This window comes from Agelaius phoeniceus, chromosome 1 (genome assembly GCF_051311805.1).
Source record: "Agelaius phoeniceus isolate bAgePho1 chromosome 1, bAgePho1.hap1, whole genome shotgun sequence".
Lineage (NCBI taxonomy): Eukaryota > Metazoa > Chordata > Aves > Passeriformes > Icteridae > Agelaius > Agelaius phoeniceus.
Window position 1 is genome coordinate 91,837,116 of NC_135265.1, and position 21,710 is coordinate 91,858,825.

Below are 21,710 nucleotides of genomic sequence, written 5' to 3' on the forward strand. Positions count from 1 at the left end.
GGTTGCAAAATTTTTCAGGAAATTATTACTGTGAAATCTGAATATGTCAAAACAGTAAAGCAGTGTGCAAATTCATAACTTGGACGTATTTATTGTTAGGGGCCTGAAGGCTGGAAAACAGTAACACTGGAGTGTTCTCTCTGTGTCTAGAAATGAATTAAATGAACCTTTGTCACCAGGTCTGAAATTCAGGCTCAGAGAAATCATTGCCTGCTGTTGCTTGTTTCTGGAGGTGCCTGGTCTCCCCAGCATGATCTCTTTGCATGAAAAGTTTTCTAAACACTGCCTTTTTGGTTTTGTGCCTGGGATGGGCTGCTGGGCATCAGTCTCTGGCTGCACTGGATCAGACCTGAGGGACCAGTGTGGGGCACAGGGAGGCCCCCACTCATTTGAGTGGCCAACCCCAATAGATGCAGCGGGGGAAAACTGCCCTTGAAAACATGAGGCTTTTAAAAAATATGCTGGAGGATGCTGGAGAAGATGAATTTGGTTAGCTTTCATCTTGTGTTTGTTTGGATTAAATTGAGTAATTAGATCATTATAGTCCACACATTTGTAATAATTGGTTTACTTTAATGTCATAAAAGCCATTTAGGTTTTATTATCGGAGTCTGACTTGGAGAGAAATATGGGATTCGCCCATAGGCAACGCCAGGCTGATTTCAGCTTGTCATACACAAAAAGAGCAATAAATGCTGACAATTTTTCTTGTAAAGTGCTGGGCATCTTATGTCTGTAATGACAGAGCTTTAACTTTAAAGGATATTTGTGTTAGTACTGAAAGTTTCATGTATTGGCTTATTGTAAAACAGTGGATATAAGCTGAAACTCATGCGGGTTATTTTTCCACATATCAAAGCTGCTGCCAATGAACTTTGGTTTCCATAATGCTCTGTGCACCACTTGTTGCAGCAGTTGAGCTCAGACCTTTTTACTTCATCAAACCCAAATATTCAGTTCTGTAGCATACAGGAAAATGATTGATGTTATGGCTGCAAAAATTGGTTCCATGAAGTTTCACTTCAAGATTAATGTTCAGACCTCAGAGCTAATATGTCACGATGTTTGTTTATTCAAACAGGCATCTCTGTTTTACATTTGCTTTGTGTTTTCAGTGGTATTTCCACAGCTCTGAGAAATGCAAATACATTTGTGGTTTGATGAAAGACTGTGTCAAGTGACCTGTAAAAATCTGGGGGCTGCAAATGCTCTCTCATGCCTGACTATCTGAAATCCCTAGTCAGTATGAAGATAGGGTTTTGAAGACAGACATAAAAAGACATGGACTCTGCTCCAATCCATAGACAGGGAAAAGTCTGCAATGAAAGCTTTTCTCTGGAGGTTTAAGATTTCATACTCCTCAGCCCCCAAAATGGTGAAGTTCAAAGGATGCATTAGCAGATTTCACAAATTTCAAAACTTAAGTGTAGAACTGTACAGGTAATTTGCAAATGGATAGTGTTATAATTTAAAGTCCTAAAGATTCATTCACTGCTTTGGAGATTTTCAATTATCTTTCTAAAGGAAGTCTCATTTTCCAGTACACCTTCTCAGTCTCCAGCAATCTGTATTCAAGGGCTTCCTCACTTGCAGATTCAGGGAGTTTTCTTAGACAAACTGTCTTCTAGAATATTTTAAAGTTCTACTTGCACAGTTCCAATTATTTTTTGTCAGCATTTAACAAATGTAAGGATAATGAAATCAAATCCAGCACCCAAACATGGTGATTTTTCCTGGCTAGAAGTCCTACTCATCACTGTAGCATACTGTTCCTAATAATGTATACAGATAATTTAAAAGAGAGCATCTGTTCTGGATTTTTTTTAAATTTTTTTCCTTCTTTCCTTTCTTTTTTTTTTTTCCCTTTCAGGAACCATATGGAGATGTGACAGAAAGGAGACTTCTACGAGAGAAGCTGAAATGTAAGGATTTCAAATGGTTTTTGGAGAACGTGTATCCAGAACTTCACGTACCCGAGGACAGACCAGGCTTCTTTGGAATGGTACGTGGCTGCTGAGAAGGGAGCCTGCTTGCAGCTCTCTGAGCTCTCCTACTAAGTCAGCGTGAAGGTGTTTTTGTGCCTAAACCAGTTTGGGATTTTGGTAGAATTCAGTTAAAACTGGTAGGCTTTAAAATGTGGTATTTATCAGAATATTTAAGGGAATGCTGTTTATGAAGGAGTTCTGTGACAGAGTAGGAGAACAGGTAATGTTGCTGTGGATTACTCCTTCTAAGTGACATCTTGGGACTGTTAAAGGCAGGAAAAGAGATTTTTATTTCTCAAAACATTGCGTAACAAAAAGATAACAGTAAAGTGTTTTATTTTACTTGCTGAATTGAAAAGATAAGGAGTGTGCTTTGAAACATATGTTTGTACATTTTATCTGATGAAAACTATGATGCTCTGGTGATGGGAAAGAGAGCTGGTGCTAAGTGCTTCCAGATCATAGGGGATTCTGTATATTAAACCAACATGTTAATTTTTAATCTGGAGGTCACTTTAGACCAACAAGGGCTCAGGCAATAGGTTCAATCAGAATCCTCTTCTCTTTTAAGAGCTGACAGCTCTTTATGCTTTTTGCAGCTTACAAAGAAATATAAACTATAGCTCTGTGTGTATTACATTACTATAATCTCATCTGGAAGGGATGAAGGCAGAGATGATGCAGCAAGTAGCTGTTTCCTCTGAAAAGATCACCAGATACCAGCTGCATGTTAGGAACACAAAACTGCACTTTTCCACCAGGCAAAGATGTATCAAATACCTTCCTAATTACTAAATGCCACATTGACTTAAAAGTACTTTTGCTGGTAACTCAATTGCTCTGCAGATCCAGCTAAGCTGCATTCCCACACTGCATCAACACATCCAGCCCTTGTCTTCCTGCCATCTGCCCTTCCCCAAGTTACTCAGCCTCTGCTGAATCTCCTTCAGGAAAGGGAAAAAAATCTGATCTCTGTGGACATACAAAACATTCAGGAACAAAGTCTCCCCACAGTCTGCCCTAATAGCTTTGTAACTTGTTGAATGAAAAAGATGCTAATGTGGAAATGCTGTGGTTTCCCCTGGGGAAAACTCCTCCTCTGGGGAGCTGTGGGAGTTCCCCCAGGGAGGGCAGCAGTTGTCAGAAAAGCCCTTAGGAGCCTCTGAGAGAATTGCCAGCCCCCTCCAATTGTCTTGGAGCTTGCAGGAGAGGTGGTATCCCTGTGATCACTGGCATGAAAGGTGCTGCCCACCATTATCCAGTACCTTGAACAAATCCTGGTACAACAGTGGTTCTGTTTTTGCTCTTTTGTTCTGGATTGCCACTGGCAAGTTCTGAGCCAGTTGAAGCAGTAAGGTATAAAAAGACTTAACTTCCAGGAGCATTTCAGGAATTTTATCCATCCTTCCACCTCCATCCTTCTCCCTCCAAGAGAAAGGGTTAGACTGGTGCCAGTGATAGTGAAGAGAAGGGATTTGTGCAGTTTCTTTTATGATTTAATTGTCATCTTCAGGCAAGGAGTTGACAGTACCTAGAAATAATAACTCTTGTTCAGAGCTGCTTGAGGTATCTAGAGTGTAATTTAGGTGTGCTCTATATATTTCTCTAAAAACAATTCATAAATGCTGTCATCTCGTTGTGAGCATAATGAGAATACGCCATTTTCGGGGGGGAGGAAGAATTTAAAATGTGATGGAAATATGGTTGTACTCTGAGAAATTGGGAGTGCAGAAACGACACCTACTGATTCAGCTGATTTGTGGATATTGAGTCCCATCTGCTAGCTTCAATGAATCATTGATCTTGTTCTTTACTCCCGCCTTAGCTGTGTAGGGCTTTTCTGCTTCACAAAAATACTGTATTTAAAAGTGTCAGCTTTGATAACAGCTCAACTTAGTGTGAGGTTATTTAATTGTTCAAGGAATATACGAGGGAATATGGAGATTTTTACCTCCCTTAAAAATCTTTTTACTTTTGAACTGAAGTTAAAAATATTTCTAAGATTACCTATAAGTCAGCCATGTGTTATTCAGACGGAGTCAAGAATTAATGAGCAGCATTCAGTGCTGTGCACTGGCAAGCAGCTTCTTATGCTACATTTTTTTTCTTGATACATAGATAAAAATATCCATACTACCTACCCTTGATTATCTAAAATGCTAACTGCCTCAAACTTTACTTAAACATACTGAATTATGAACCTTTTTGCCTGAGATATGATTGCATTCCTGCAAACTGCCTGGCACCTATAAAAGAGATAAATATCTTCTTGCTGCTCCTTGGGCTTCATGCAGCTTTGGAACTTCGTGGGACATGAACCCTCTGCCTTGAATAATTTCTTTGAGGGGGCAGGAGGAAGTGATGCTGGTAGATACTCAGTGGGTTAAAATAATATGTCAGCACTTCTGGAAAGGCTAATAATACCTTTTAGGCTCTTGTGTAGCGCACTGATGTGTCTTTTTCTGGCACAGCCTCTGACTTGGCCATCCTTGAGCATGCAGAGTACCTACGAGTAGGTAGGTGTGAAATTGTAACAAGACTTGAGCCCCAGCTCTGCACAGATTGCCCACCTGGACAGCAGAGACTGGGTCAGCTTACAAATCCTAACTACCATGGGAAGGGATGGTGTGGGAGTGTGTAGGAAGAGCTTTGAGCCAGCTGGTGTGTTCAGTATTGGTGTGGTGACATCTCTGCAATGTGCAGCTGGATGGAGATAGAGGAGCTGGGCAGCTCTGTGATCTTTTCATGATGTGGGTGACTGTGGAAAGGCATGGCTGCAAAGCAAGGGAGTAGTCAGGGCTCTTCTCTCTTCTGAGGTATGTATTAAGAATGGCTGGCATTGAGATGCATATCCAAAGATAAAGATTAGGGTCAGTCAGTGAATTTGGCTTTAAGTTTGGCATCAAGGTTGCTTTTAAAAAACAGTGGTGACACAAAAATCAGGATTTTACTCTAATTTTCTGTAAGTTTGATCACTTGGTGGTGAGACCATACTATATTCTGATGATAAGTTTTTCTTTGTTCTCAGTTTCTAGCTGATATTTCCTTCAGCTGAATGTAAAGCAACAAACCTGATAGATGTCTTGTGCTGGGACTTTCTATCTGGTCTCTCTTTCTGCCTTCTATCAGTAAAGGCATCTGTTACTGACTGAGTCAGTTGGGAAATCAAAAACTTGAATTTTTCTTTTGACAGCTCCTTCCCTATTTTCCTCCAAGACCATCTCATCTTCATTTTCAAGTGCTCAGTCAAAATTTTCTTTTAATTTAGACTAGGTATAATCTTAAAAAAAAATGGAAGGAAGATTTTAAACTATGCCTTTAAAACTATGAAGAATTTTGTTTTGCTGCAACATGAAAGAGAATTTGAAATTATTTAAGTTATCTAAAGAGCACATGATATATGTGGACAGATTTGCAGAAGAACAGAGCTATGTGGTTTAAATTACATAATCAAAGATATTGCATGACTCGTGCTTCAAGTTCTCAGAGGTATCGGGGTCCCTTCTCTAAGGTATACCTCTAAAACTTCATTATAATCCAATTTGTAGAGCTGCCACTTGAGGTTGAATTGGTAGCCAAGATTAAGACTGACTAGACCTGGAGACCTTATGGTCATCACAGAAAAATATGCACTACTTGGTTGGCTCTGAAAAGCCTCTGAAAGCTAGGCAGAGGCTTTTTAAAAGGAATTTTTGGAAGAAATTCAAGTGTTTGGTAGTGAACACACCATTGCTTGAGCTGCATGCTTATAGGTTTTTGAGCTTCCCAGGGAGATTTGGGCTTGCTGGGGTGAGCCAATGAATCCAACAGCAGTGTGTCATCTTCCTTCAGAGGATTTAGTCATCAGTCTTGTATGCCCTTTTCAGCATTGCCCTTAAGAAGTTAACAGGTGATATGAAAATAGCATTTACTCAGTAGAATAATTTCCTGTGACTGCTTGGATTACCTTTGAGGTAAAAGCTGATGTTTGATCAGTACTAGTGAAGCTGTCTGGCTTGCTGCAAATTCATATTTTACTGCATCCCACAGTATCATCTGTCCATATCACTAATAGATCAGCTCCACTGCCACTGGCAGAATAAAGAGGATTCTGATCTATTTTGTGAATGTAGAGAAAGGTTGGCAGGGCTCTATCGGCTGTACTTATCAACTAATGTAATGAAGCTTTAATGTCAAAAATCTCTTGTTGATGGTTTGTTTGCAATGGACTTTATCAAACTAAGACTTATTCATAGAATGCCAGCTGTATTGTGTAGTCATATGCAAGTGTCCAGATATTAGGGAACAATAGATTGAAATATCTCCTAGCAGTAAAGGTTAAGGTGTATGGTGAATATCTTGGTGTTTATTACCTATCTCAGCCTCCAAACAGTGGTAACTAAATGGCACATAGAGTGGCACCTTTAGTTTCAATAGCAATGTATCACTAAGAAGCAAATGCTGTAAAAAACCACAGCCAATAGTCCTGCATGGGTACGTGGTTTTAGATCTGAACAATGTGTTTTAATGGCAAGGTGATCAACATTTTTTCTTGCTTCTGTTTCTCTAATGCAGCATTGTGCAAAAGAACTAAGGTAAGTCACAGAGAAAATTTTGTTCTTGTTGCATGAGTTGTTTATGGTGGATGTGGGAATAAACATAGCTTCAGAAATGAGTGGGTGATCTCTGTTTTGATAGAGCTCTTGCACTCTTGTACATAAAAGATACTTAAACTGTATATTTTCATTTAGCAAGAGAAAAATATTTCACAAATTCTCTCATACTTTTTTTCTGCCTTGGAACAGAGGACAAGTGTGTATCTTTGTTTTTTGGGTTTTTTTAAATAAATGGTGCTGCAGTCAGATTTTCAAATTTCTCTATGTTATTTCAGATCAGGTAATTTAATAGCTTAGAATATACTATTCCCACTAATTAGATCTTGAATACCTATTGGGCTTCCTGATGAAATGTGGGCATATCTATCAATGTCTGACAAAATAAAAGAATCAGGTGAACAACATGGACCATGTACGTGTAGGAAAATGTCAGGATGTATCACAAGCTGACATTTGATTTATGCATGAAAGCAAAAAAAGGAGAGAACATACATGGTAACACCCTAGAATACAGCCTCATTTCCAAACCATCTGACATGAAGCTTAAGTTTAGTAAGCTTTTACATATCTTTTTGCTGTGTGTATTTGGGCATTGAGTAACACGCATACAAGAGTTACTGTAGTTCTGGTTGTGCACGGCATTTTCAAACAGATTATTTAAAACTTCCCAAAAGGGAGCTCACACTTGAGCATGTGCCAGGGGCTGATGGCAAAGAGCACTGTGAAGTCATTGGGCTGCCTGGAAGGGCATCATGGATAAAGGCTTTGCTGCCCTTGGAGCCAGTAGACAGTCAGGCAGAGTCACAGGTTATTAAACCTACTAATGGGAGACCCTCTGGTCCTGAAGACAGCTGCTGACAACAGTTGTACAGATAAAATTACCATTTTAAGTGGTTATGACTTTTAGGTTGATATTTCCTGATGTAGAATGTAGAAACATGAGAAGCTTATTATTTGGTTTATGTAGTTCCATGGCAGTGTTAAAAATAGTCTATGTAAGACACTTCTCTTTCCTGTTTTTCTAAGTGTAATTCTTGGCTCCCATTAGGAAAGTAAACAAAATGTTTTCTTTTGGCTGTTCAAGGAGGGTTGCAGTGGTCTAATGCGGGAGTGAGCACAAGGCAGTGGAAAGATGTTGGGTAGCAGTAAAAGTAGAAGTTGGCAAAGCAAACATATGTAGAACACAAGTATTTAATTTTCCAGCTTGTGTGGTTTGCTCTGTGGTGGGTTTAGGCCCCGCAGGGTTTGTCTTGTTTGTTTAGTTCTAGCCGCCTGCAATCCCTATGTGTCCACTCATTTTCCACATTAAGAACCCAGGATACGATTATCATGACTAGGGAAGAACAGTGAAATTACACCTTGCTGAACTAACTCTTCTGAGATTTACTCTGCCTATTCTTTTTGTCTGTGATATAATTACACTCAGTAACAGGGGCATTCAGCTTCTTGTTTACCAAACCAATTCTGCTCTGTGTGTTTTCAAATTTGGTTATGTGGCTTATACCAGGAATCAGTGACTATGTGATTGTTTAACTTATTTTCAGTTACTTTTGCCTCCTGAATACTTAAATGCAAATCCTTGTTAACTAGCCTGTTGTTTTTAAAATTAGCTAACTTAATATTTTAAAATTTTATGTAGAAGTTATGCACTCTTCTGTCAGAGATCAGCAACATGAGTAAAGAGCATTTAATATCACACCATAATAATATCTCTTTTCAAAGATATATTTTGCCCACTTTCAAAATTTCTGATCCTAAAATCTGTCTGCTTGTTCTGCCTCAAGAGGGTACTGGAGTCCTTTTGAGAACAAATCCTCCTAACATTTCCCATTTGACAAACTCAGAAAAGTATGTAGTCATCTTTTCATAAGAAAATTGAACAAGTAGATCCTGGGGGAAAAAGGCATGGCAGACTCTTTTGTTCTGCATGAGTTGCTGGCTTGTTGGGTTTCAACACACTTTTTCATAGTTTCTACCCACTTCCTTTGCAAATACATTGGAACACAGTGTCATTCCTAGGGGAAGCCATCATGTCTGGCTGCTTGAGTGCTCAAAACTAAGATGATCCAGTTTTATTTCATATTAGTCTGAGAGATGTTACCATTGCATCCCTTTGATCTATTCCCGTTGCTTTGCACTAGCTTTGGGATAGATCTCAGAGCCCAGCAGGATGAGTGTAGAGTGACTACAGAATATGTTCCTTACTTTAGACTAATATTTTAAAATGTTCCTTTGTTTTGATTAGCTGAAGAATAGAGGAATGGAAAACTTCTGCTTTGATTATAACCCTACAAATGAACATCAAGTAACTGGACAGAGGGTCATACTCTACCCATGCCATGGCATGGGACAAAATCAGGTAAGAATAATGTTTTATTTTTATTTTGACTGACATTTATGGTTGTAATGTAAGGAAGTATGGTAAAGTCATTGCAGTAGAGTTGAAAGAATTTGTTCCACAGTAAGGTGATCTTAGTTTGAGTTTTGATTCTTGCACTAAATACTTTTTATTTTGATGTATCTTCAGGTCAGATTTTCTTCATTCTGAGGATGTGTCTACCCAGCCCAGGGAACTCATGCATACCTTTATTATGCCTTTCCACAGAGCTCATTAGCAGGGGTTAATGGCACATCAGTGCAGTTATAGTGCTGGTAGGCCAGTGTTCACTCATCTCCAAAACCCCTCTGAGATTTTGTCTGGCCATGCCTCTAAAGCCCTTAATAACATTGGAAACCTCACCTAGTTCCACCTGGGTCGGTCATCATGTCTCTTCTTTGTGGTGCTTGTCTAACTACCCAAGAGGTTTTAGACCACATCTTCTCCTGTCCTTCTACAGAAATGTCCTTCTTTCTTGGGCTCCACAGTCCAGGAGACCAGGGGCTCTCTTTAAGGCTGTCATTCTTGCTGTCTTGTTTTTAACTTCTGAAGATGAAAATGCTGTTTTCTTTCTCCATGTTGACTGAACCAGTGTGCAGCAGTTGTTAGTTTTGATACCTATAAGCCTCTCTGCATAGTGCCATGGTAAAAGTTTTGTGGGGCACTGTGTGAATGGCTAGAATGGCTGGTTTTGCATAGTTTTGAGTGACCACCTTCCAGAAATGAAGCTTAATGTTTGATGTGGGGAATGTACTTGCCTGTCTATCTTGATTTTTGGCTTCTAATCCAGATTAGAGTAAACACAGTACTTGAGATATGGTCTCATCAGTTCTGAGTACCAAAGGTCTTGTGAGACCTCTTGTACATAACCCTGTGACAGCTTGGGTGGCTTGACTGTTTAGGTCCTTTTTTAGTGAAATTAATCCAAACATTCAGTTAGGATTGTTTGGAAAAAGGAAAAAAGGTAAAACAAAGTTTGGAAAGAAACCAGAGATGTGACAGTTAAGCAGAGTATCTTCTATCGTTCTGAACTCTACTTAAAAAAAACAAACATCAAAGCTCAAGGAGTGTAAAACAAATCTGTATTGGGGAGAAAGCTTCTAATATGAATTGCACTTAACATGAAAAAGGGGAAAGAAAAAGCAATGTACCTCAGATCTTAAGAGGAAATAGATTTGTTGCTGATAGCAAGTTTATTGCCTGAAGTGTTATAACTATTATTTAGTATTTATTAGCTCATGTCTGGTTTATGTCTTAGGTTTCATAATATTTCTGTCCTTAAGGCCAAGGTGCAGGCGAAGGCAGGGGGAGAATCTTGTACCATAAAAGCCAAAGGATCTCAATACTGACAGATGTCACCTGTGTGAAAGTTTACTCCACACCAGGGGAGTAAACCTCACCCTGTTTACTCCCTCAGTTCAAATTCTTGCGGAAGTTAAGAATACTTCTATAGATCTATAGAGAAGTTAATAATCAGATAACCCAGTCAAGTCACTTTCTTGTAAGTGACTTGATAGCTTTTGTAGATTAAGAAGCATTTAATGTAGAGGATTACATGCTAACATGCCAAAGGTATTTATAGATATATTTTTCCTTGTATTGCAGATTACAGAGAGGAGAGGGGTTGCTTTTTTTTTTTTTTTTGCATTTCTCTGAGCAAAGAGAGTTAGCTTAAATTTGATCTCTTTCCCCAAGAAAGAATAAAGAAATAAGATAAAAGGTGAAAGCAAAAGAGAAGTACAATTCAGAGACGAATTGTCATGTTTTTACAGTTATCCTTTATTTAGCTAGCACTAAGATTAACTGAATTTACTGCAAGATATCACATCTCTGGGTATTAATGCTCTTCCATCTCTGCTGATGGTGCATCCCTGTACCTGCGGTGGCAGGCGCCGGGCTGGAAGCAGCGACACTCTGGGAACTGTGCAAACCGCTCCCTCTGCTGGCATCCGAGCAGGAGGAGGAAGGAAAAGTGGAGAAACCACCTGACTGCAATGTAAACCAATAAAGGAAAATATGAGATGACTCAAGAGAACTGCAGAGCCTGAGGAGGGAAGGCCAAACACAGGAAATGGGTAAAACAAGATTAGTGAAATGGGCAAAAAGGCATGGGAGGGCTGGCAGGAGCCAGGGAGAAAGGGCCAAGGTGACAAAGGCAGTGGTAGTTTGTGACAGAGGTTGAGCAACAGGTGATGAGCAGGGCATGTGTGACACAGGAAAGAGTAGGACAGGGAGTAAACCAAGCAGAGTCATTGGAGAACCTTTTAGTAGAAAGGGGCAGAGTGACTGAATGTGGGAGCTGAGATACCAGCTGGCAAACGGGGGCATGAGTAGGGGTGATAGTTGCAAGAGAACAAGTGGACAGCAGGAAGAGTTGTGTGTGGGAGAACAGAGGAAGACTAAAATAAGACAAAATGTAGAAACACAAGTGAGGTGGGAAATGAAGTTGGGGTTGCTGGACTTGCAGCTCCCTTTTCTGGCTCACAAAAGCTGTGAAACCTACCAGCAGGACATTTCTCTTCATTTCTTTCCCATCCCACCACCTTCTTGACAATCTGAAAAGGTAGCAGGCTGTTCCTTGTGGTGTGAATCCTTTGGCAGGTGACACTGTCACAATCAAAACAGTCAAGTCTTCCACATTTATGTCCATTGCTATCTGCTGATGAAATGATTGTGGCAAGGTTTGGTCATCCTCTAGTATCAACAACTACAGAGTCTCAGAGATGTTTACTGACAATAGGCAGCCTTTAACTTCTCTTTGGCCCCCTGGAAGAGAATCCACCATCCTAATCCCAAACTCTTCCAGCCTTTTTTTCTGTGAGTTTGTTCTCATCACTCCACTCTTTATCTAAATAGAGTTTTAGCAGCAAGCCCTTATTCCAAGCTTTGCTCCCATTCCCTGTCCCACACCACAGGCAGGTGGCTGTTTATGTAGGGGACAACTTCAAAACTCTTTTCACTGGCAACAAGTCTCCACTTGGTGACCTCTGAATATCTGTGTGCACTGTGCCAAGAGGAGAGAGCACTGTGCTCTTGGTTATTTATAAGGTCCAGCACCTGCTCCTGTTTTACATCTCAGTGAATAAAATCACTCTCAGAAAACTAAAGTTCGTGGTAGTTTGTTTCTGTTCCTTCTTGAATCCACAGTCTAATTGAGAGGGTTTCTTTTACTCCTCCTCCTCCTTTGTGTGAGTGTAAGAAAACTAACTGGAGGGTTTTTTTAAATTAGCATTATCCTTATCACATGAAAGTGAGGATAACACTGCAGTGTTAAGAGCTGAGTGTATATGGAAGAGAGGAAGGAAATACACAGAACACTGGCTACTGATTGCTTGTACCTCAGGCTGCTTATGTTGTGGGAGTATGTGCCCCACAGAGGAGAATGAAAGGCTTTGAAACTCAACACCAGTTAAAGCCCTTTGCCCTTCTGGGTATGGCTGGGAAGCAGTACAGAGGGAACCACTGTATGATGGCAAGAAATCAGCCTGATGTGATAAGAGGATGGGAACACAATGACTGACAGTGTTCTTCCCAGAATTCCCATTTGGAGCTGATACATTTGACATTAACAGTGAGAGGCAAACAAAGAAGTTAGCAAAGCCCTTGGGTTTTCAGCAAAAAAGAGTATCAGACCTGGTAACCTCTCTGCTGGTTCTACCCATCAAATGCAAACTTTTCCCTGCATACAAAACAACAGTAGCCAGGCACAGAGAAGGATGAGAGTGTGTTTCAGGATCCAGTGAGGTAGCCAAAATCTGCTGCTGGCCCCAGTACCAGAGAGACACTGATGCAACTGAGACATATCCTGTAGATTGTCCAGAAGCCAGAGACACCGGGTAAAAGGCCTCATCAAGTTTGCCAATAGCACTTAAGGGACTCTACTGATTCTCAGAAGGAAAGAAGTGCAGTAAGGCTACTAGTTACTGGGCCATGGATCAGTTTGAAAATGCCTCCTTTCTGCTGACAGAATGCAAGAAAAGAGAACTAAAAATGCTTTACCTTTTGAGGAGGAAGATATTTATTTCCTGTATTACTAGAGCTTGGAAAAGCCCAAAGCCTGAAGTATTTATTCAGTTTGAAGTGTAGGGTAATAAACTGATTATGTTCATTGGACAACAAGGCAGGAGTGCTTGGTTGTTAGTACTATAACCCCATTCCTTAAAGCTATCCAGAAATTAACCATTTTACTTGCTCTTCTTTGGAATCTGGTGCAAGTCCTTGAGAGACCATTCAGGAAAGATATCAGTAGTAAGAAGTGCTCTGATCTAGAAGCTGCTCCATTTATTCTTGGCACATCTGGTACAGTCAGCAGCTTGCAAGCTTTCACTTATAATACAAATTGCTAAAGAGTTATTATATCTAATACATCCCCTAACGAGCAAGGCTCTAAATATGGCTTTCTGAAAGTGGCAGCTGTAAAAAGTGTCCATCCACACAAACTGAGCAGAACTGAGGCTTTTTCTTTATTCACAAGCCATAGGATTAAAATGCATGTCTCTGTAGCTCACTGTCGTGCCCAAAGTAGCGGGTTTTCCATGTGTCAATCCCAGGTACTGAACCTGGGAATAAAGCCTAAAGGCCAGGGAGTAGCTGCTGCCTGTTAGGGTAAATAATAATAACATGACCAATATTCACACAATTTACTTTTGTTGATGAGATTTTTTGTTTTTTGCATATGGAAAATGTAAAAAATAGTGCAACCTACATTGTAGGAACAGATCTTAGTAATAGGTTTCAAGGGAAAATCATGGTCTCTGGGGTCTTATGTCAGCAGGGAGACTTCAAACCTGATGTTGCTTTCTCAAAAACACTCATGAGACTCCACAGGGTGATGCAGTGCGCAGCATTGGTCAGTGTATGGGTGTGACAGCCACCTTGACAGAGAAATTCCTGATTGTGATAATAGGAGGGGCAGATTTCATGAAACAACTATAATCAGTTTAGTCCAGATCAGAGTTTTTACACTTGGAAATGGATGGCTGAAGATTTTGTAATAGCACAGTCCTGTTTATACTGAAACTCCACTTCCAACTCCTCATCAAGGTTATTAGCCTTGGTGGTTGTTAAGGATGTTTTTGTGGTAAGTTCAAGTATGTACATTTCTGAATTAGTACAGCCCCCTTCACAAAGCCTTACAGTCTCCAGAAGGGAAATAAAACAAAAGAGGATTCCTTCTCTCCCTCATCCTTTTATTGGTCTCTGCTAATGCAGCTGTACTATGGGTAATAAGCAATTTTCTGATGTTTATACAACTCTCCTCTACTTTATTGAGTATAATTTAAATCAGATCTAAACACACATCCGTGCACTATAGTCATCTAAATTTTTTATAAGCTTGCTAAATACAAACAACTCTCCAACTCTGCCACTCTTTAATAAAGTCCAAAAGTTGGCAAATGTTCATGATAAGTATAAAATTTTAAGGAAGTCTTCAACCATAACTGCTACAGAAGCCAGGAGTTTCAGAGCATGTTCATAACATTTCTGTAGAATATTGTGCAACAAGTAAAGACAGTAAATTGTCTTTAAGGAAGTTTTTTCGTGTTTAAAAGCAGCTGTACCTGTTTTGCTTCAAATAATATCTTAAAACTTTATAGAACAAAATGCTTATCATCATGCATCCCTAGTACTGGAAATGAACCTGGACCAAACTGCATTTTAACTATGCAGTGAGCAACTCCTTAGTTAAAAGTAATATTACTTTGTGATGACTGAATTAAGAAGGCATAATGTCAGGCCAGAAACTATTTTCCATCCAATTTTTAAGGGGGGCCTAGAATGTGAAAGTTAAATATTGCAGTTGAATTTTGGAAATTCTTTAATGCTGGAATGCCTGTTTTCCAGGACATTTAAGTGCTACAAGAATAAAGCAGTGCTGTGATGAGATTGATTTTCTGTAAAATAGTAAGCAGTAGAAGTTAAGGACTCTTGGATATTTCTGGCAAAATTTCCCTTCACAGCAGCAACTTTTATTCATGAACCTAATTATAGTCTCTTAGTACATGCTTTTTTCTAAACACTCTCTGTGTACATATGAAATGACTGCTGTCCTTTGTTTCTTCTCTTTGGTTTGTAGTTTTTTGAGTACACATCCCACAATGAAATACGTTACAACACACGACAGCCGGAAGTCTGCGCAGCTGTTGATTCAGGGACTGACTACTTGACGATGTACTTGTGTCAAGAAAATGCCCACAGTGTTCCTGAAAACCAGAAGTTTATTTTCAGAGAGGTAAGTGTGCCTGCTTGGGTTTGGGTTTGCTCTTTTTTGTGAGTGGGTGGAAGGAGAATTGTTGAATTTTTAAAATTTTTATCTTACTGCATACACATCGTGCTACAACACTGGCACAGGTCTCTGGGAGAAATGGGCTATCTTGGCTTTTAACATCTGAAGACAGAAACAGGGTAGTGGGCAAAGAGTATTCCTGTCATAAAGAACAGGAAGATTAGAGGAAGGAAAGCAGAAAGCACCCTTGTTAACATCAAGGAGGTTGGGAACATTCTCTCTGTCATGTCGCCCCTACTGTCTTCTCCTGAGATTGAGGTGCTTCAATATAACCCTTCCCCAGCCAGTCATATGGCTTGCCTACTTCTCTCTTTTCACTAACTTATTTCCCAATATTTATATTACCATTTTTCCCCAATACTTCACACATCACCATTACTTTGTGTTCTTTCCTGTTTTTAAGCAGCTGCCTCTACATGCTATTAGAAAAGTTTGTGTTTAGTAGTTTTGAATCCATAAAGAAGCCCCTGGATGCCTGAGAGAAAATAAGCTGGATGAAAAATGATGGCCTTGGTCAGGTTCTGGAGTGTTGTTATTTGGCTAATGGAAAAGGTCACATAATATATCAAAATGGTATATTTACATAATGTGTCTGCATAATGCATTGAATCCCTACAGGCTCCATGGCTGACAAATGTCACACTTCGATACTACCAGCACTGATAGGTAGCAGTGTAAACTCTAAAAAAATAAGATGGAAGTTACTGTCTGTTTCCTAAATCTAGTCCAGACTGAAGCTCATAGTGATATTACTAAATAAAAATGTTTAAAAGGTTGACTTTATAAATTATGTTTCATTTTTAATGTCATCTTTTAACAAAATTGCTCAGTCATATTGCTTGAATCCCTAAGATGACGTATATTGAAGGATCTTCAGTCACTTCAAGAAGTAATCAAGAGAACTGAACTTTTCAAATTGAGAAAATGAAAAAATTGAAAAAAATTATGGAATGCATCTGTTTCCACTGTAACCCTAACCATTAATTTCATCATCTGAGACTTTAGGAATTACTTTAAATGTTCTTTCTCATGATCACTTTGTGTGTGTGTGATTTGAATGTACTGCGCTGCTCCAATTCCTTTTCTGCTGCTGCACTAAATCAAAAGCACCAGTCTCCACCTTTCAAGGCGAGTGATGGGTGAGGTGTCAGCACCACATTTCTTTTGCTTTGTGCATAGTAGTGTCAGACAGCTGTCCTTATGGATGGAGCATAATCAAAGATTTGAACAGCCTTCCCAGCAGCTTGGCAAGAATTGAGTTCTTGCGGACACTGAGTCAAAAATGAGTGAGATGGATACTGATTAATCCACTCTAAAATTTGAATTATTGTGATGGAAGCAAGAAAGTAATTCTGCAGCTGAATCTGTCAGCAAGTCTGTGAGCAAGCACACGCTGCTGGGCATCAGGAGCTGTGGCTCAGGATGCAATTAAGTGCAACATTCTTGATGAGGGAAGGAGCAGACTTCCACAGGAGTCAGGGCTATGGACAGAAACAAGGCATTGGCATTTTTCTTTCAAAGCTGCCTGGGGCCTTGGGAATGCCTGCATGTAGGAGTGGCACCCAGGCCAAGAGGATGGCCTCAGAGTAGGGCAGTCCTCCACAGCTGCTACGCTGCCCTTTTGCAGCTTGCTGTCCTAGCTGACAGCGCTCCTGGATTGGAAGGAGAGACTTAATCTGGAGATAAACATAAAAAAAGGGCCTGAGATGTCAAAATGTGTTCTTTAGGGAATTTGACTGTGGAGGCCTGTCAGACCTTACACTTCTGAGGCAGCTTTCCTTTCAGCAAAGCAAGTGAACTCCACACACATCTGCAGGAAAGGGGCACGCTTAGATATTTTTACTTTTTCCATTTTTTCCATCAAAAATATACCCTACGAAGAGACAGGAAAATTTTTTGCTAAAATATTTCCAACATTTATGTTTAATGAGCAATATTTACCTTTTACTTACAAGATGTGCAATAAATTGATACATTTGGGAGTAATGCTTTTGCTTGGCTTAGTTCTTTTCTGCCATATTCTGGTCCAGTTACAAAAGGCAATGAAAACAAATGTTAGCACATCCTTTACAGGCTGAGAGGCCACTTCATGAGTTACTCTAAAGCAGTGCTGATTTCAGTTTATATAAGTTTAAAAGCAGGATCTTTTGATAAAGTTTCAGACATCCTCAAGTTAGGCTTTACTGCAGAACCCCATTGGAAGGGTATGTGGGATATTTATTTGTTGCGAATTATTTCTGTTACTTTAAAACACAGTGTTATGTCTGCAATTTTTGAGACCTGAAAAGCTAACTTTATTTCTGTCTTTTGTAGGATGGTACCTTGTTTCACCCACAAACCCAGATGTGCTTACAAGCCGAGGCAAACGCTTACAATGGGAACCCAGCACCATTGTTACGACCTTGTACCAACTCGGACTATCAAAAATGGTTCTTCAAAGAAAGAAGTTGATCCAGATGTTGTCTAGGATATAGCTGAATACAAAAAAAAAAAAAGCTTTTTCTAGTCAGCAGTTAGTCAGCCTTTTGAAAAGCTCATAAGTGATATATTTTTGTATGGAAAGAACTGTAATTAGTTGACAAGCCTTGGATCTCGTTTCCTGGAGCTTTAGAAGGCACTAAGTATTGAGAGCTTCATAAAGTGCCACCGAATCTGCTCCTTTTTATTTGGCAGCTACATATCTGCTTCTGAAGTGTCTTAGGTTCTTTTCATAAGTGACATTTTTTTAATCTACTGTGTGGAAGTAAGGCAGTCAAAAAAATTGCACTAATGTTAATCTGCCAATAACTTAAAATGTTTATTTTTCTACTAAAACATTCTCAAGTTGGATTTTTTACAGATAGTAGTTAATAATTGTTCTTGTCTTTTAAATACCAAGAAGGTAAATGTAGGCTATATTCTGCTCTAAGTGACTACCAGAAAGCCCTCACTGAAGACAGTGTGGATTTACACATAAAGGCAGAATATGACTGCATGATTTTGCACAAATAACAATCTAGTTGCATACAAATTGCACATGCTTGACAATACTATACCTTAACTTATCTGACAATTTTAGATGTTCATGGCACTTGAAAAGTTTCTAATCATGCTTAAGATGGTTTGGGAGTAAAATGGGGATTTTCTCATCTTTCTTAAAGGCAGAAGGCAGCAATATTTAAAGGTGATGCTTTGGGAAAACCTATTTAGATTCATATGGGCCCAGGTGATGTGGCTGTGTCCTAGAATCCAAACCAACTTTAACGTTATGTGGATTTTCAATGTGCATAAAACTTTCAAGATAAGACCTCTCAACAATTCTCTTGTAAAAATTTGAAAATTACAGTTAGAGAAAATGAGTCTTTACATTTAAGTGTTTAAATGATTAATGGAAAAACGATTATATTTTTAAAACAGTTTTGCAACTGATTTCTGTGAAATTCAGCTAATATTAATACAAAAATTATTGTCTTTGAGGTATAACTTGCATTTTGTCTGGGAGCCTCCTTTTAGATGAGTTGACCCTGCATGTGGTCCTGTTGAAAACAGGGGGTGTAATCTGCAGCAGTACAGGATGGTTTGTGCCCTAGTGTGTGGGATCTGCCTTGCCCACTCAGACAAGGAGTGTGTAGCAATGTGTCTGGCCATCAGCATCACCATGTTGATTAGAAGGGTTTCAGCTCATAAAAGCTGAAGAGTCTCTTTCCCTGTCAGATGAAGGAATGCTTATGTGTAGAAGGATGAAAAAATGTCAACCTTTCCCCCTCCCCAGAACTCTGGGCATCTGTTTTGATTAGTTTGGTATGTGTTTTGTTATTTGCTTTTGTTCATGTTTTCTATAAAAAATGTACAGCCTTTCCTTTGAATCCCCATAAGCTCATGCCATTTTGGCATACCTATTTATATGATTGGGGTGTAGGGGGAGGGTTTCTGCTTTTAGGAGATACATGTATACATGTTCTTCCAAGGTCTTTCTTACCCATGTAGATACAAGGTTTTTGTGAGCACCTTTGAAATTTTGTCTCTGTAGGTTAGACTGATGAAACTGATGTTAGAATTAATAAAATATTTTGTGATTCAGTAGAGTTGGAAATGTCTTATCCACTACTTTTTTTTTTTTTTTTTTTTTTTTTTTTTTTTTTTTTTTGTGGTCAGTGGTTTTCATTTCATCATTTTGCTGATCTCTTAGGCCCAGATTCCTACAGCACTTGGGAGAAGACAGCTTCATTTTATGGTGCCTCAAGTTCTGTTTCCTGAAGTCAGTAGTGCTTCTGTTCACCTGGTAGCAGCAGTGGTTTATACTTTTGGAGCCACAAATCAAAAGTGAGTGGCTGCATGGGAGAACAGCAAGGATTTTTATTAATTTCTGCTTTGCCTTCTTGACTGCTGATTGAACAATGTTAGTAGCTGATAAAAGCCCAGCTACTAGAATCACAGCCAAAGCTCTCACTGACCTCCATTCTCAGTGAGGTTTTCTTACTCTTGGGATTTCAAGATTTCATCATCAGATGGTGGTATGAAAGTGAAACTTAGTAAGTGGAAATTATTTCCTATACATCTTTTCACTTTTCCCTTGTTTAGAGGGAAGTATTGATGTTTTTGGCTTCCTGCAGCTAAGATGTTTTCACATATGCCAGCAAACCTGCCAGCCTGGCTTGCATATTTGCTAGACAAACACACTTGAGTTCAAAAGCAAACACCGAACATTAGCAATGCCACCAGCTTGCTCCCTCTGTGTTGGCCTTCTAGTCCCTCCACTTACCATTTTTTATTCCTTGACAGCCTTTTCTTCTTCTCAACTCACTGGAGTTGAGAAGAATTAATGCCTGGCTTCAGGTTTGGAGGGTGAAGGACTCCATCAAGCATCTGAGTCATGAAGCACATCTTCAGACTTCCTTTAACATCTCCAGACTTCCTTTTGTAGGAGGTCAGGGTTACCTGCTGAGGAATGGACTGTGGGCTTTGGACTTCTCCTGAGCAGAAATGGGGCTGGATGTCTCATAGAAATGGAAGAACTGGAGGATTTCAGTCACAAATTAATGCTTATTTCTTAGTCTTTCTATTCATGTATTTATGTATTTTTTTTAGAAAGCCATCCAGACTACAGTCAGGTACCTAATTATCATATTTATTTGAAATTATCAGGTAATGATTTTGACTTTTTTTTCATTTGCTCACTCACCAATTTACTTTCATTTAAAAATTATGGGTCTTCAACATGGGCTAAAACTTACTGGATTTTCACTTCAACAGAAGACAGTACATGAACCTTCCTTCTAAGAAATAAACCACTAAAACCTCTGTGTATTGTCTGAACCATTATGTTGGGGGATTGATAGAGCTTGCACAAACACCTGGGAACAACAGTCATCATTGTATATGCATCAGTCAACATGAATTGGAAATAGTATTTCTTGCTGGCTCTGCTGAAAACAGAGACTCAAAAGTGTGTTCAATTTTTGTTATATTTATAGGAAGTGGTAAGATGCACTGCAAGGGGAAATTCATGTTGGTTGGTAACATCAGGACTGATGAGATTGTGCTCCTATTTCCTATTTATGAAAACATGGGCACCTACACAGTGATAGTGCTTGCTAATTTAAAATCTGATGCTCTTTTAACTTCATTTGCCTTTCTTAAGGCCTTTAGATCAGAGATTAACTCGAAGTTAGCTGAGCTTTGTCCTGATACCCTGACAGAAAGACAGCAATCAAGGTGTCTGGAGAGACTGTAGGGTTAGGATCATGCAGTTGTGTGTATGCCCTTGCAAATGTGCAGGGTTTTTTGGCAGTGTTTGAGAATGCTGTATGCTCTTGTAACAAATATGGAACTTTGGTCCAGGAAGTTAGCTGAGGTAGGTGTGAAAGCCCTCGGGAGGGAGGGAAAAGATGGATAGGAGAGCTCCCCCCTGTTCTGTTGAGGCACAACAGCAATGGCTGAGTTCAAATTACAGCACTGCAGTATTCCTACATTTCTCGTTTGTAGAGGAAAAACATTTATGCATGCACATGCAGTACTAAAATTACTGTGCCTAGATTACCATTTTGGGGCTTTTTTAATCCACTGTTCACTGAGATTTTTATGAATAGACAAAGCCTGATTAGACCAGTCCCAGTCAGCACTGACAGGAATTGGATGGCTCCAGGATTTGCAAGGGTGGCTGGAGACAAAAAACAGGGCAGGACCTTCTCAGCAATCTCTCCAAAAGTATTAAGAAGATGAATATGCAGGAAAATACATACAGGAAGTGAGTTGCTGGCTTAAGGGGCTGCATGATACATTTTGTGTAGCATCAAACCATCTCCCAGAGTAGGAGAGGAATTGCAGCAGATGCAATTTATTTGTTGGTGCTAATGGAAAATCAGTTTTCTGAGTTTCTTGACTGTATACATGGTCTGACAACACTTAACTTGCAACTGAAGAAAAAGTGGTCAAGGGAATTGTACTCGTACAGATGCTGAAATGTGAAATTAATTAATTAGGTACTC

The 21,710-nt window shown here is 39.4% G+C and overlaps 1 protein-coding gene and 1 long non-coding RNA gene across 2 annotated transcripts in view; both read left to right on the forward strand.

The window, feature by feature from the left end:
- GALNT12 (polypeptide N-acetylgalactosaminyltransferase 12) overlaps positions 1 to 19,307 on the forward strand; it is a 47,331-nt gene extending 28,024 nt beyond the window's left edge. Inside the window, exons 7-10 of the mRNA XM_054637713.2 lie at positions 1,871 to 2,002; positions 8,826 to 8,939; positions 15,034 to 15,189; positions 17,557 to 19,307. Of these exons, the coding sequence (XP_054493688.2) occupies positions 1,871 to 2,002; positions 8,826 to 8,939; positions 15,034 to 15,189; positions 17,557 to 17,694 (540 nt within the window). The 3' untranslated portion in view covers positions 17,695 to 19,307. The remainder of the gene's footprint in view (positions 1 to 1,870; positions 2,003 to 8,825; positions 8,940 to 15,033; positions 15,190 to 17,556) is intronic.
- A 58-nt stretch (positions 19,308 to 19,365) lies between these two features.
- Positions 19,366 to 20,529, forward strand: LOC143694772 (uncharacterized). Its single transcript, XR_013183470.1, has 2 exons — positions 19,366 to 19,545; positions 20,005 to 20,529. It is a non-coding gene; the product is annotated as an uncharacterized LOC143694772 (long non-coding RNA).
- The last annotated feature ends 1,181 nt before the right edge of the window (positions 20,530 to 21,710 follow it).